The sequence below is a fragment of the Rattus norvegicus genome, chromosome 1, assembly GCF_021556685.1.
Source record: "Rattus norvegicus strain SHRSP/BbbUtx chromosome 1, alternate assembly SHRSP_T2T, whole genome shotgun sequence".
NCBI classification, from domain to species: domain Eukaryota; kingdom Metazoa; phylum Chordata; class Mammalia; order Rodentia; family Muridae; genus Rattus; species Rattus norvegicus.
This window is the reverse complement of record NC_141534.1, coordinates 96,340,696-96,353,124: the sequence shown is the minus strand read 5'-3', so window position 1 is coordinate 96,353,124 and position 12,429 is coordinate 96,340,696. Positions and strand designations below refer to the sequence as shown.

General features: G+C 44.7%; 1 protein-coding gene across 11 annotated transcripts; it reads right to left on the bottom strand.

The window, feature by feature from the left end:
• Positions 1-1,164: 1,164 nt before the first annotated feature.
• Positions 1,165-12,160, bottom strand: Zfp420 (zinc finger protein 420). 11 transcript variants are annotated; one of them, NM_001432916.1, is given in 5 exon segments: positions 1,165-3,315; positions 4,962-5,060; positions 5,357-5,483; positions 10,246-10,310; positions 12,011-12,160. In NM_001432916.1, coding segments are annotated over 5 exon segments (1,473 nt in total). In that variant the 5' UTR covers positions 12,018-12,160; the 3' UTR covers positions 1,165-2,140.
• Between the last annotated feature and the right edge of the window lie 269 nt (positions 12,161-12,429).

Here is a 12,429-nt window from a genome sequence, read left to right as displayed (position 1 = left end):
CGTCAGCCTTACTCAGTCTTCTTTCTTCCTGCACCGTCTTCTCTCTGACCCTATGCTTTGGTCGCCCGGACCCTATACCCTTCTCTTTCAGCCTCTGATGGCTTTTTATAGCTTTTCCTGTTCCCAGAAGTCCAAGAGGCCACTGACACTGAAGGTCACAGGGTCAGGTTCTCTTAAGAGGGCTAGTTGTCTATCAACTTGAGATTCCCTCCTTTCCCAAGGTTATGTAAGCAGTAAGGACTGAACCCACTGAGCAGCCTGGAAGAGCTAATCTCTGACTGGTCCAGCTGCCTGCAAGTTCTTCAGTATGGTCCATGTTTTCAGCTTTCGTGAGTTGTAGCTCATCCTGGGATGACCATTTGGTGGCGCAGCTATCTCCTGAGTCCTTTCTGCTCTTGTAACCTTTCCCCCATGCTTCTGCATGCAATTCCATTCCAATAAAACTCACTAGTTCATTGCCGAGCTTTCAGGAGGACATCCTTTGGTGTGTCATTGGGTCCCTATCTGAGGTGAACAGTACTTGGTCAAACCTCCCCAGGAATACTGCCACACGGTGCTCCTATGTTTTCTGCTTTGGAGAATAAGGAAAACTAATCTCATCTCTTCCTGCTGTTTTGATAGCTGTGACTTCAACTATCCACCAAAACTTTCCAGAATTTCAAACTGACATTATTTGTACAACATTAAAAATTAAGTCTGAAGCTGGGTGTAATGGCACACCTTTAATCCCAGCACTCAGGAGGCAGAGGCAGGCAGATCTCTGTTTTCCAGACTCACCGGGTCTACACAGTGAGTTCCAGTCCAGCCAGAGCTACAAAGTAAAACCTGCTGAGAGAGAGGGGTGGGGAGGGAGATGCCTAGACAAAGACTATCCACAATGCCCTTACCCACTTGTAATTCAATAAGCAGTAGATGGAAGGCTTTATTTCATAATTATTTCTTTTCCATCACAAAGCCTCCAGTTTTGATAATGGTATGTGACAGTTAAAAGGAATTTTCCTGAAGCTGGTTAGCAGTAAACACTAGCTCAGAATTCACCAGTGAGGGCTGGACAACAGCTCAGGGACAGTGCTTGTCTATCACACACAAAGCCCTCGTTTCCATCTCCGGCACCTCCACCCCAAACACCCTTTCCACTCATAAAGAAAATTAGGAAACTGAGTATACAAATGACAACAGAGAAATATTTTATTAAACCCATGCTGTATGCTAGGAACAGATCTATAAGTTCTATTTGAGTTCACTGAGTTCTTACAGCAAACCAATACACACATATGATTAAATATGTAAAAGAGGAAATACACTGGTAACATATAAGAAAAAAATCAGGAAAATAAGACTTTCCTAACTGTAATTACCTTTCTGGTATGACATTAGGATCGGGTCAATGAAAAGGTAAACAAAATAGCATACAAGGAGAAAGTAAATTCAGCATTAAATGGTCTCATTTTAAGAGAAACAAAACATCAGACATCCAAATGTAAGTGTGGAGTCATATTAATGGAGACAGCTTTTATAAATGCAAAAATTCAGAAGCAACCATAACATGAAAAATAGTCATTTAAAAGTTATTAAGTAAATCTTTAAAATTAGAATCTGTATCTGCTGTAAAGGCAATTACAAAGATGATTTTTTAGCATGATAAAAGCAGACGAAGGAAGAACACGGATACCATAACCGCACATTCAGCAAAACTGGTTCTACCAATTTGATAGTCGTCATCTATAATCAATACAATCACAGTTCATCCTCATGTCTGAGCTTCAGAATTCCTACTTTTCTCTTTTTCCTCACTTATAATAAAAAAAAGTAAAAACAAGCTCATGGGACACAGCAGTACGGCCGGCAGCGCCTCAGATCCAACCCTGGAGCTCCATGAGGGACTTAACTGAGTAACGCGTACACAGTTAAAACACTGTGCTGTGAGCACAGGCACCAGGAACAGCCTGGACAACAAAAGACAGACCTACGAATATGAGCAAACATAAACAGGAAGGCAGACCTCCACGCAAGGAGCATTGGTGTGGGATGAGACAGTACATGTAGGCCTGGAACTCATAACCTATAGTCAGAAAATTCAGATGAAAATGTAAATACCTAGTCAGCAATGTCAGAGAGCACCTCTCCAGCTTGAATTTTATCATTCATTAGAGTGAACTTCCTGATGGCGAATAAGTTCTGACTCATTACTAAACGTCTTCCCACATTCATTACAGCTACAGGGCTTGTCGTCACGGTGAGTTCTCAGATGCCGAGTAAGGTTTGAGCATTTATTAAAGGCCTTTCCGCATTTATTACATTCGTATGGTTTTTCATCTGAGTGGACTCTCTGATGTTGAAAAAGCTGTGAGTTCTGAGTGAAGGCCTTCCCACATTCAAGGCATTCAAAAGGTTTCTCGCCAGCATGGATTCTTTGATGTTGCCGAAGTTGTGAGCTCTGGGTGAAGGCCTTCCCACAGTCCTTGCACTCATAGGGCTTCTCCCCAGTGTGGATTCTCTGATGATTTGTAAGGGCTGAGCCACTACTGAAGGCCTTCCCACATTCCTTGCACTCATAGGGTTTCTCCCCAGTATGGATTCTCTGGTGCTGAACAAGCTTTGAGCTCTGGGTAAAGGCTTTGCCACATTCCTTACATTCATAAGGTTTCTCACCTGTATGAACTCGCACATGCTGGAAAAGCTGCGAGCTCTTTGTAAAAGCTTTCCCACACACTTTGCACGCATATGGCTTCTCACCGGTGTGAATTCTCTGATGGTCGATGAGATTTGAGCAGTAGCTAAAGGCTTTCCCGCAGTCCTTGCATTCATAAGGTTTCTTACCGGTATGTATTCTCTGATGCTGAGAAAGGTATGAGCTACAACTGAAGGCCTTCCCGCAGTCTTTGCATTCAAAGGGCTTTTCACCAGTGTGAATTTTCAGATGCCGAGTAACATGTGACCCACAACTGAAGAATTTCCCACACTCCTTACATTCGTAAGACTTTTCACCAATATGAATTCTCTGATGTTGAATAAATTGTGAGTTCTGGGTAAAGACCTTTCTACATTTCTTACATTCATAGGGTTTCTCGTCATTAATGATCTGATGTAGGGTCAGGAAAGTCTGCTGAACAAACGTGGGCATGTACTCACGGGCCAGTGGTTCTTGGCTTCCATGTCCATTTTGAAGCTGGCTTCCACATTCCAAGACATCTCTGAAACCGGGGTAGTCCAGGCCTTGCTTTGTAAGCCTCATGAACTCCCTCTGGCAGGATTCTAGTTCATAAACTTCCTTCTTTAGAGATAATAACTTGCTTTCGCACATTGACTCCAGAGCTGAAAGAAAAGTAGCAAATATTCTTTTCTACTCTTATTTGAAAAAACTAAACTTTCATTTGGGAATGAAAAAAGGAAATGAATATACTGTCTTGTAAGGAAATGACACAGGCTATTACAGAGATCGAAAATGGAAAAGGACAAAGAGCACAGGTCAATTAACAAGATGTGCATGGAAACAGAGGAGACCACGGTGGACGTACAAGCACTGTCTTGTTTTGGAGACAGGGTTTCTCTGTGTAGCCCTGGCTATCCCGGAACTTGATCTATAGACCAGGCTGGCCTCAAACTCCTAGGGATCAGCCCGCCTCTGCCTCCTCAGACTGGGTTAAAGGCATGAGCTGCCAACAATGCTTCTTAAATATGGATGTAGGTCAGAATAGTTTGGGCACAAGACACGAAAAAAAAATAAAACAAATAATGTATTTAGTCTTCTCTTCTTTTTTTTTTTTTTTGTTGTTGTTGTTGTTGTTGTTGATGTTTTGAGACAGGGTCTCACTATGTAGCCCTGATTGGCCTTGAATTCAAGAGATCCTTTGCCTCCCAAGAGCAAGGACTAAAGGAATGTCTCCTGAGACAAGGTCTTATTGCATAGCTCTGCCTTGATTTGATCTCTGGATTATCTTTCCCCAGGCTCTCTAGTGGCTCTCCAGTGCTAGGATTATAAGCACACACTGCCACACTCATCTCTGTCCTGGTTTCCTGCCGTGGGACTTCAAAGAACCTTGGGACTCTCCGAATGACAGCAGTGTATTTGCACTGATACCGAGGCAATTCACCATAGGCCTTCCTTCAAGAGCCTCAGGATTGGTTCTGGAAAGATGGCCCAGTGGGTAAGAATGTGGGCTGCTACTGCAAAGGACTTTGGTTTAGTTCCCAGTGCCCACAGAGCTGCTTACAAACACCCGGGACTCTAGTTCCAGAGGGTTTTATGAAGTCTTCTGACCATGGGCACCAGTCCACAACTGGTGGTGCACATGCCACACACACTCAGGCCCATCAATACAAAACAACACATCTTTAAAAGAGAGAAAAAAGCTTTAGTCTTGAATCAGGTTCTTAGAAGGTTGGGATTTTAGGTATCTGACTTCTGGATGGAGGAGAGAAGGTAAGACAGAGAAGCCAGTTATACAATCGTACCTATGACAAAACCAAACCAAACTTGATGACCTGTGTCTGATCCTCAGGACCAACACCATGCACAGAGAGAACGAACTCTTACAGTTGTCCTTTGACCCCCAAACACTCAATCCATGCCATAAAAAAATAAATGAAACAAACAAAAAAATATGCTTTTTTTTATAAAAAAAGAATTTGCTTTTCTCACTTAGACCTAGGTTTTTGGCAGAGGCTTACAAAATAACCACCGAGGGGCTGGAGAGATGGCTCAGAGGTTAAGAGCACTGGCTGCTCTTCTAGAGGTCCTGAGTTCAATTCCTAGCAAACACGTGGTGGCTCACAACCATCTACAACGGCATCTGATGCCATCTTCTGGCCTGCAGGTGTACATGCCAACAGAGCATTGTATACATAAGATAAACAAATAACCTTTAAAACAAGGTAACATGGGAGAGGTGCAGTTTCCTGGGTCACCAGTGAGTCGTCCCTGTGGGCACCGCTCTGCTCAGTGCTTCTCTCTCACTTACCCGAGCACAGGCCTCTCGTAAGCTCTTTACCAACCATCCAGGGCTCTTTGCCTTGCTCCAATAAAGAGATCACCTGAGGCTTGGGAATGTGAAGTCCTGCTTACAAGAAAAGATATGGAACTTAGTTATGCTGTGGGAAACAGATGCAATCCCTCGATCACCAAGCAAGAGATGCCAAGACAGGAACAGCCAAGGACGAGGAAGAAGCGTCAGCCACGCCCACTGGACGGAACTGAACCTGTTTCCCAGGCTTCTTTTCCAGCCCAGCTGATACCACTGATTTGCAACCAAGGAGCAGGAATTCAGGTGGCAAACTTGAAAGGCAGCTGAGCAGTTCCTTGAGGAAGCAGCAGGCGCTCCCGAGGCGGCTGCGCTGTTGGTCCAGGAGCCCTTACCCACTGAGAGCAGGTGGCTGTAGTTCTCCAGCATCACATCTTTGTACAGGGCCCTCTGCGCAGGGCCCAGGCACGCCCACTCCTCCTGAGAGAAGTCCAGAGACACGTCGCTGAACGCCACCTGTTTCTGAAACAATAAACACGCCCAGATGTACAACACAAAAGGCACTTCCAAAACCTCGGTGCTCCAGTTGTCAGCTGAGCGAATGAGCCATTGCATGACTGATGTCACCAAGGCCTAGCACCTCTGGATGTCTGTTCATCCAGAAACAGGACACAGAGCCAGGCATGGTGCTGCACGACTGTAATCCCAGCACCAGGGAGGGTAAGGCAGGAGGACTGATTTGGAGTTGAGCTCTCAGCCCAGGTTGCACAGAACTGGGGAGTTAGCTCCCGCATAGAGCACCTGATAATGCCCTGGTCAATGCCAACGCAAGAATCTACTTCTTATTAATACAAATTATTTTTCTGGTGGCCAAATGTTTGGATTTCTGACTGTACAATCTCAACAGCTTATACACACTGGTCAAACTTATTAGAATCACCCATTATCAGATTATCATTCTCATCCCTATCTGAAATAAATACAACGAAAGGTTCACAGAAAACAGCATCACCCACATTTCCTATTGGACTTCAACTTGTTTCATAAATGCCATTCGAGCCTCAGAGATCTGTACCTAAGATTCTCAAAGCCTCATAAGCTAGCAAATCTTTCAACATTAGAAACTACCACCCCCGCCTCCCATCCTCTATCACTGGAAACTGCTAGTTTGTAGACATGACTTTGGCTTCCCCGTGTGTCTCTCCAGCTAAGTGAATCCTTGCCGCCTCATCAGATCACAGCCCAGGCAGGACAAGTTTATTCTACCACTCCAGCTTACTTTCCGAGCACATTTCTCCTCTCCACTACGGTGCCTGGGAAAAGGCCAGGAAGAGATGATCAGTCATTTGCTGAATGAAAATACCAATGTTGCTCAAAAATGAGGGGCACTGAGGGATGATGGAGGATTAGCTGGCTAGAGAGTCAACAGGACCAGAACCTGGCAGGGCTCCTCATCAGCCACAAAGTCAGCACCTGAATGTCCGGGCCACAGTATTCACAACTGTACCCATCTCATATGGAAGGGATAATGGAGCGTCAGGTAAGACACGTCAGTTACCTCAGCCATGGTTTCAAGTGCTGTAGGATATGGCCATCGTAGTCAAGGCTGTTCTGGAGCGAGGGAAGGTTCTGAGAGAGTAAGACTGGGTAAGGAGCAAAGTACCCTAGAAACTACACTGGTCTTATCACGAATGCTTAAAGCAGTCAGATGAACACTGATACTTTCCTGTTAGAACTCTGGTGACTGACAACTGGAACAAATATTACTATCCTTTATTGTTACACTTGAAACAGGATCACAGTAAGTAGCCTTGGTGGGCCGGGAACTTGTTATGGAGAGCAGGCTGGCCTTGAACTCATAGAGATTGTCTGCTTCTGCATCCTAAGTGCTAGGATTGAGGCAGGCACCATCTTGTCCAGCTATTTTCTTATAAACTATTCCCTTTATCTCTAGGGAAGCACCTGTCTCGATATGCAGTCTTAGGCACTGCAGCTGGAACCGCAGATCGATAAAACCATGTTGGGAAGTCAGCATCAAGTGGAATGCATGTGTAACTTATGGGCCAGCAATTTATGTACTAGGGATTTACATAAAACAAGAACCACACATTGCATATGTGCACTGAAAGACAAAGAATGTCCTGTTCACATGGCCTAACACTGAAAACAACTCAAATGATGATGACGACATAAGCTGTGCCACATGGGGTCTTGAACACAGTGAGCGCTGGCTTGGCCCTCATTCTGTAGTCTTACACTCCTGCTGTCTTAGCCTCCTGAGTCCTGAGATTACAGGTGCCACCTCAACTGACTTCTTACAATGAGAAGTTAGAGACCAAAGGTAATAAACAACTCTTAACTACATACAGCCACACGGGCGACTCTCACACCATTTATACCATAAACTATTAAATAACGCCTTCAAGAAATGTGAAATATATCCAGCAAAAGAAAACAAAAGAAGGTAGACATTTTGTGATTCCGTTTATATAAAATATAGTACAAGCAAGACTAATCTATGGATACAGAAGACAAAATAAATAAACATTCTCCTTGGGGGAGAGAGAGAGAGCAACAGAGAAGAACAGGAGTTCTGGAGTGCTGCCTCAGCTTAAATGAATGTGTGCATTCTTTTTTTTTTTTTTCGGAGCTGGGGACCGAACCCAGGGCCTTGCGCTTGCTAGGCAAGTGCTCTACCGCTGAGCTAAATCCCCAACCCCGAATGTGTGCATTCTTAAAAGATTTATTTACTGGGGCTGAGGATTTAGCTCAGTGGTAGAGCCCTTACCTAGGAAGCGCAAGGCCCTGGGTTCGGTCCCCAGCTCCGAAAAAAAGAACCAAAAAAAAAAAAAAAAAAGATTTATTTACTTATTCATGTACATGGGTACACTGTTGCTGTCCTCAGACACATAAGAGGGCATCAGATCCCATTACAGATGGCTGTGAGCCACCATGTGGTTGCTGGGAATTGAACTCAGGACCTCTGGAAGAGCAGTCAGTGCTCTAAACTGTTGAGCCATCTCTCCAGTCCCGTCTTATACTTCTAAAATTAATGTTTTCAATTGTGCACGAATGGAGGCCAGAGTGTGAGAGTGCTAGTTTTCTCATTCCAACACGTAGGTCACAGGGCTTGAACCCATGCTGTCAGGCTTGGCAGCAGGCACACTATTTGCTGAGCCGTCTTGCCAGACCTGTTTTTTTAGATAGGATCTCATGTGTGTGTGATGGCCTTAAGTTCACCATGTAGCCAAGCATGGCCTTGAACTTCTAGTCTTTCTGCCTCTACCTCTCAAGTACTGGAATTATAGGACTGCACCTCTGTGGAGCCTTACTGTGGTGCTGGAGACTTGAACCCAGGGTCTCGTATAAACTAGGTAAGCACTGTACCACCTGAAGCACATCCCTACCCTGTGTTATTGTTCTGAATCATCACCTATTACTTTCTTATTAGATTCACCCCACATTGCAATACCAAAGAATCGAAGATTAGAAGACACAGTGATAATTTTTATGAAGCACTGATGAAAATCTAACTTGTAAAAACCATATTGTAAATCGGTACATGTTGGAGGGATGGTTTTGTACAGTATGAAGTGTAGGCATAAGGTTTCTTGTTATTTATGATAAGGCAACCCTAGTTTTTTTTTTTTTTTAGACAAAAGAGTTTCAGTATATAGTCCTCAACATAGACCAAGCTAGCCTTAAACTCCCAGAAATCAGTCTGATTCTCATCTAGTAAATTCTGTTCTGATGTTGTTTGTTTTGAGACAGGCTTTTGCTGTGTAGCCCTGACTGTCCTAGAACTCACTATGTAGGCCAGGCTGGCCTCAAACTCAGAGAGGTCTATCTGTCTCTACCTCCTGAGTGCTGGGGTTAAAGGTATGTGCTACCATTGCCTGGCTTGGATTTTTAAAAGAAAAGCAGGATTCAAACCCTTGTACAGAACTTGGCACAGAGACTTATTCCAGTAACTCAGTACCCAGGAGGCTGAAGCAGGAAAATCCAGAGCAGCGGTTCTAGATAATCAAATATTGTGCGTATCAGATATTTACATTATGATTCATAACAGTAGCGAAATTACATTCATGAAGTACCAACAAAATAATTTTATGGCTGGGGGGGTCACCACGACATGAAGAACTGTATCAAAGGGGTGCAGCGTTAGGAAGATTGAGAATCACTGATTTAAAGCTTGGAGTCAGCCTGGGTTATACACTGAGGCCCTGTTTCAGAGCTAAATACAGCCAATTAAAAAAAAACAAAAAAAACAAAAAACTCAAAATGGGGGCTGAGTGCTGGCTCAGTGGTTAAGAGTACTTCCTGCTCGCAACCTTCTGTATCTTCAGTTCCAGTGAATCTCACACTGTCTTCTGGCCTCCACTAGCACTGCTTGTATGTGGTGTTATACGAACATACATGCAGTTGCAGCTCCGGGAAGTGCAGGCAGGGGAATTGGAAGTATGTGATCGTCCTCAGCTACATGCAGCGTTTGAGACCAGCCTGTCTCAAAAGTCAAAAGGAAGCAAACAACAGCCGAACCACCCAACTGCCACACACAGTTTTCAGTCCGAATATACGAATGACTGATGCTGTAAGACCCCACCCTAGACCATAACGTGAAGGAACAGGGGCTATCTTTGTGTGGCAGAGATTTAACTTGGTCCTGTTTCCCAAATTCTTTGAAATAACCGTGTTATAGATACGCATTTAGAAAGAAACAAAAACTGAGCTGTCTAATGCCTAAATTAACATGTGACCATTAAACTGAAGCAAGTCAGGGAGAACACAGGCTGCGTGTGTCTTTTGAGCTTCCCACCATTCTCATGGATGGAGGTTTGAAGAACCAGCTCACTTGTGAGGCTGTGTTAAGACATGGTGACATCTACCTAGTTTAAAGCTGTTGTTAAGTTTTGCTGGGTCAGTGTCTCAGCTACTAACTTATCCTGACCTCTCCTTAATTCTGTCTCTCCAAGTGGTTCTTTCTCACTACCTGCTTCTACCAGTCCTGGAGACCTTTGGGCTCCACCTTCGCCTGGGGTAACTTGGCTTGCCTGGAAGTCCCACCCTCTTACTTCTTGCTCTCACACCAGCTCTTTATTATGCAAAAAGCAACATTTCTTATTCAAAGTGTAGGCAGTGGAAGGTCACCTTACATACAACATTTATAAATCCCGATAGCCAGTTGTTACCAGCTCCAAATAACAATAGAAAAATAAGAACACACTCTTTCTATAGCCAGAAAATACAGTATTTGTGGGTCATCCCAACAGAAACCCCAGTGTACCTTATGTTTGGCATGGTCCGCAGCCATTCCTCCTCTCTCCACTGGGTACCTCTGGAGGGGCAGAGCTGGGGAACAAAGAGTCGTGAAGTCCTAAGCCTTTTTAATAAAGGGCCACCTAGAATCATACCTGTCACCCAGGGAGAAGTCTAGGTTGTCATGATGATGTCTAGAGTCAAGAGAAGGAATGAAGCCTATGTCCAATACTGGAATCTGTTCTCATCTCACTGGGGTCTCTTAGGACAGAAAACTGGAGTCACCCAGGCTGTCAGAGGCACGCCAAATCTACAAACCCACAGCTGCTGTCCATCACCCACCATGCAACCACATTGATTCCCACAAGCACGCTCTACCCAAACAATAGCATAATGTATGGTTGCACACTCACAGTCACACATCCATCCTGCAACCACATCCACATTTATAGAACCCTTGGATCCAACACCACATCAAACCACTGTGCTACAAATGGCCACAACAGCACACTCACTGCGGAGCCACGCAACAGTCAAAATCACCTCGTTTGTCCTCCTGGAATTACACACTACACACGTTCAACAGAACAGAACAGTCGCTAAGACAGAAACACTGTCGGCTTGACATTCACATGCATCCTCCGATGATAGTGAGAATTCTGAAATTTTGGTTTCATTAAAATACACAGAAGTAAGGCTGGCGAGATGGCTCAATGGTTAAGGGTACTGACTGCTCTTCCAGAGGTCCTGAGTTCAATTCTCAGCAACCACATGGTGGCTCACAGCCATCTGTAATGAGATCTGATGTCCAATTCTGGCGTGTCTGAAGACAGCTACAGCGTACAGATATATAATAAATAAATCTTTTAAAAAAAAACCATAGAGGGGTTGGGGATTTAGCTCAGTGGTAGAGCGCTTGCCTAGGAAGCGCAAGGCCCTGGGTTCAGTCCCCAGCTCCGAAAAAAAGAACCAAAAAAAAAAAAAAAAAACAAAAACCATAGAAATAGTCTAAGAGTATGTTTTTGTTTTAATGCCAGGTGTGCGGATCCTGGGCTACTCAAAGCAGCTGATTGACCTCCTGCTCAAGCAGAGGCACGGTTTTGCCAGCTGTAGATAGTTCCTGCAATTGTGTGACATTTAAAATTCTGAGAACTTTTCAGAGGGTACATAAATGCTAGGGTCCAGACAAGCAGGATTGATGATTGTTGGTTGTTCAGAGGATCTGGTTACGGTTTCTTAGTCGTTGCTCAGAGAAGAAACAAGAAGAAATAAATTACATACAAGGACCTCCCCTCCGCGCCCCCCGCCCCCCATCTATTTGTGGGGGGAGGAACCCACAAAGTAGCAAAGACCAGCTACATTCAACCAGGCTCATTGTACCACATAAAGTTACATAATCACACTCAAACAGCCTCAGTTACAGGCACCCAGTACACATAGTATACAAACATACACACTGCCCCTCTCAGATTAACAGTAAGCGTAATTACTGATTACCTGATATATCTCTCATACACAAGAGTTATACTGTTATACGCAATAGGTCCAAACACACGGGGACTCAATCGCACTTACCCGTACTGCCACAAAGTTATTAACCACATACTAATAAAGAAAATGGGCATACGTACACACACAGCTCTGCGCATGTTCACAGGTCATTGACACACCCACCAGAGAACCCTAAAAAATCATAGCCACGCACTCACGGAGTCCTAGGGTCACTTAAGGTCACATTTACACACAGCCACAGCCTTACTGCTGCTCACCCGGCTAGACTAGCTCCCACTGACCTGACATCTCAGATACTGACTGGTATTTCCCTTCAGACCCCAGGGCCGCACCTTTGGAGCCTTAAAAAGGGCCTAGGACGCTCACCGTACACTTTCCTGTCCCCGGACGATGAGGGTCCCGCAGGCAAAAGAAGGGGCTGCCTAGAAATTGCGGGCGCTTCTGGGAAATGTAGTCTGCGATGGGAACTGGCGGGGAAAATGGCAACCATTGTTGGATTTCCCGCCAGGGCACGGCCTGAGGCAGGCCGAGGATCTGGCTCCGCATTTGGAATTTTGTGCGGAAAATTCCTAGACAGAGATACAAACTGGGATCGAAATTCTCACAATACGTAGGGCAGACACCCTGGGCACGAGCCCCTTGCATCATTAGGGGCCAATCTCACCGAATCACTGTATGTTTTTTGGAGTAGGTTTGCGAC

Bases quoted from the DNA above. Each gene is read 5' to 3' on its own strand.
- Zfp420 (XM_087559946.1), bottom strand. From the start codon at position 11,879: ATGACCTGTGAACATGCGCAGAGCTGTGTGT. The intron at 5,484-10,245 runs GTACACTGGGGT...TTATTGTTTCAG, and splicing joins CGGACCATGCCAAACATAAG to AAACAGGTGGCGTTCAGCGA. The intron at 5,061-5,356 runs GTAAGGGCTCCT...TTTTCTTGTAAG, and splicing joins CAGCCACCTGCTCTCAGTGG to CAGGACTTCACATTCCCAAG.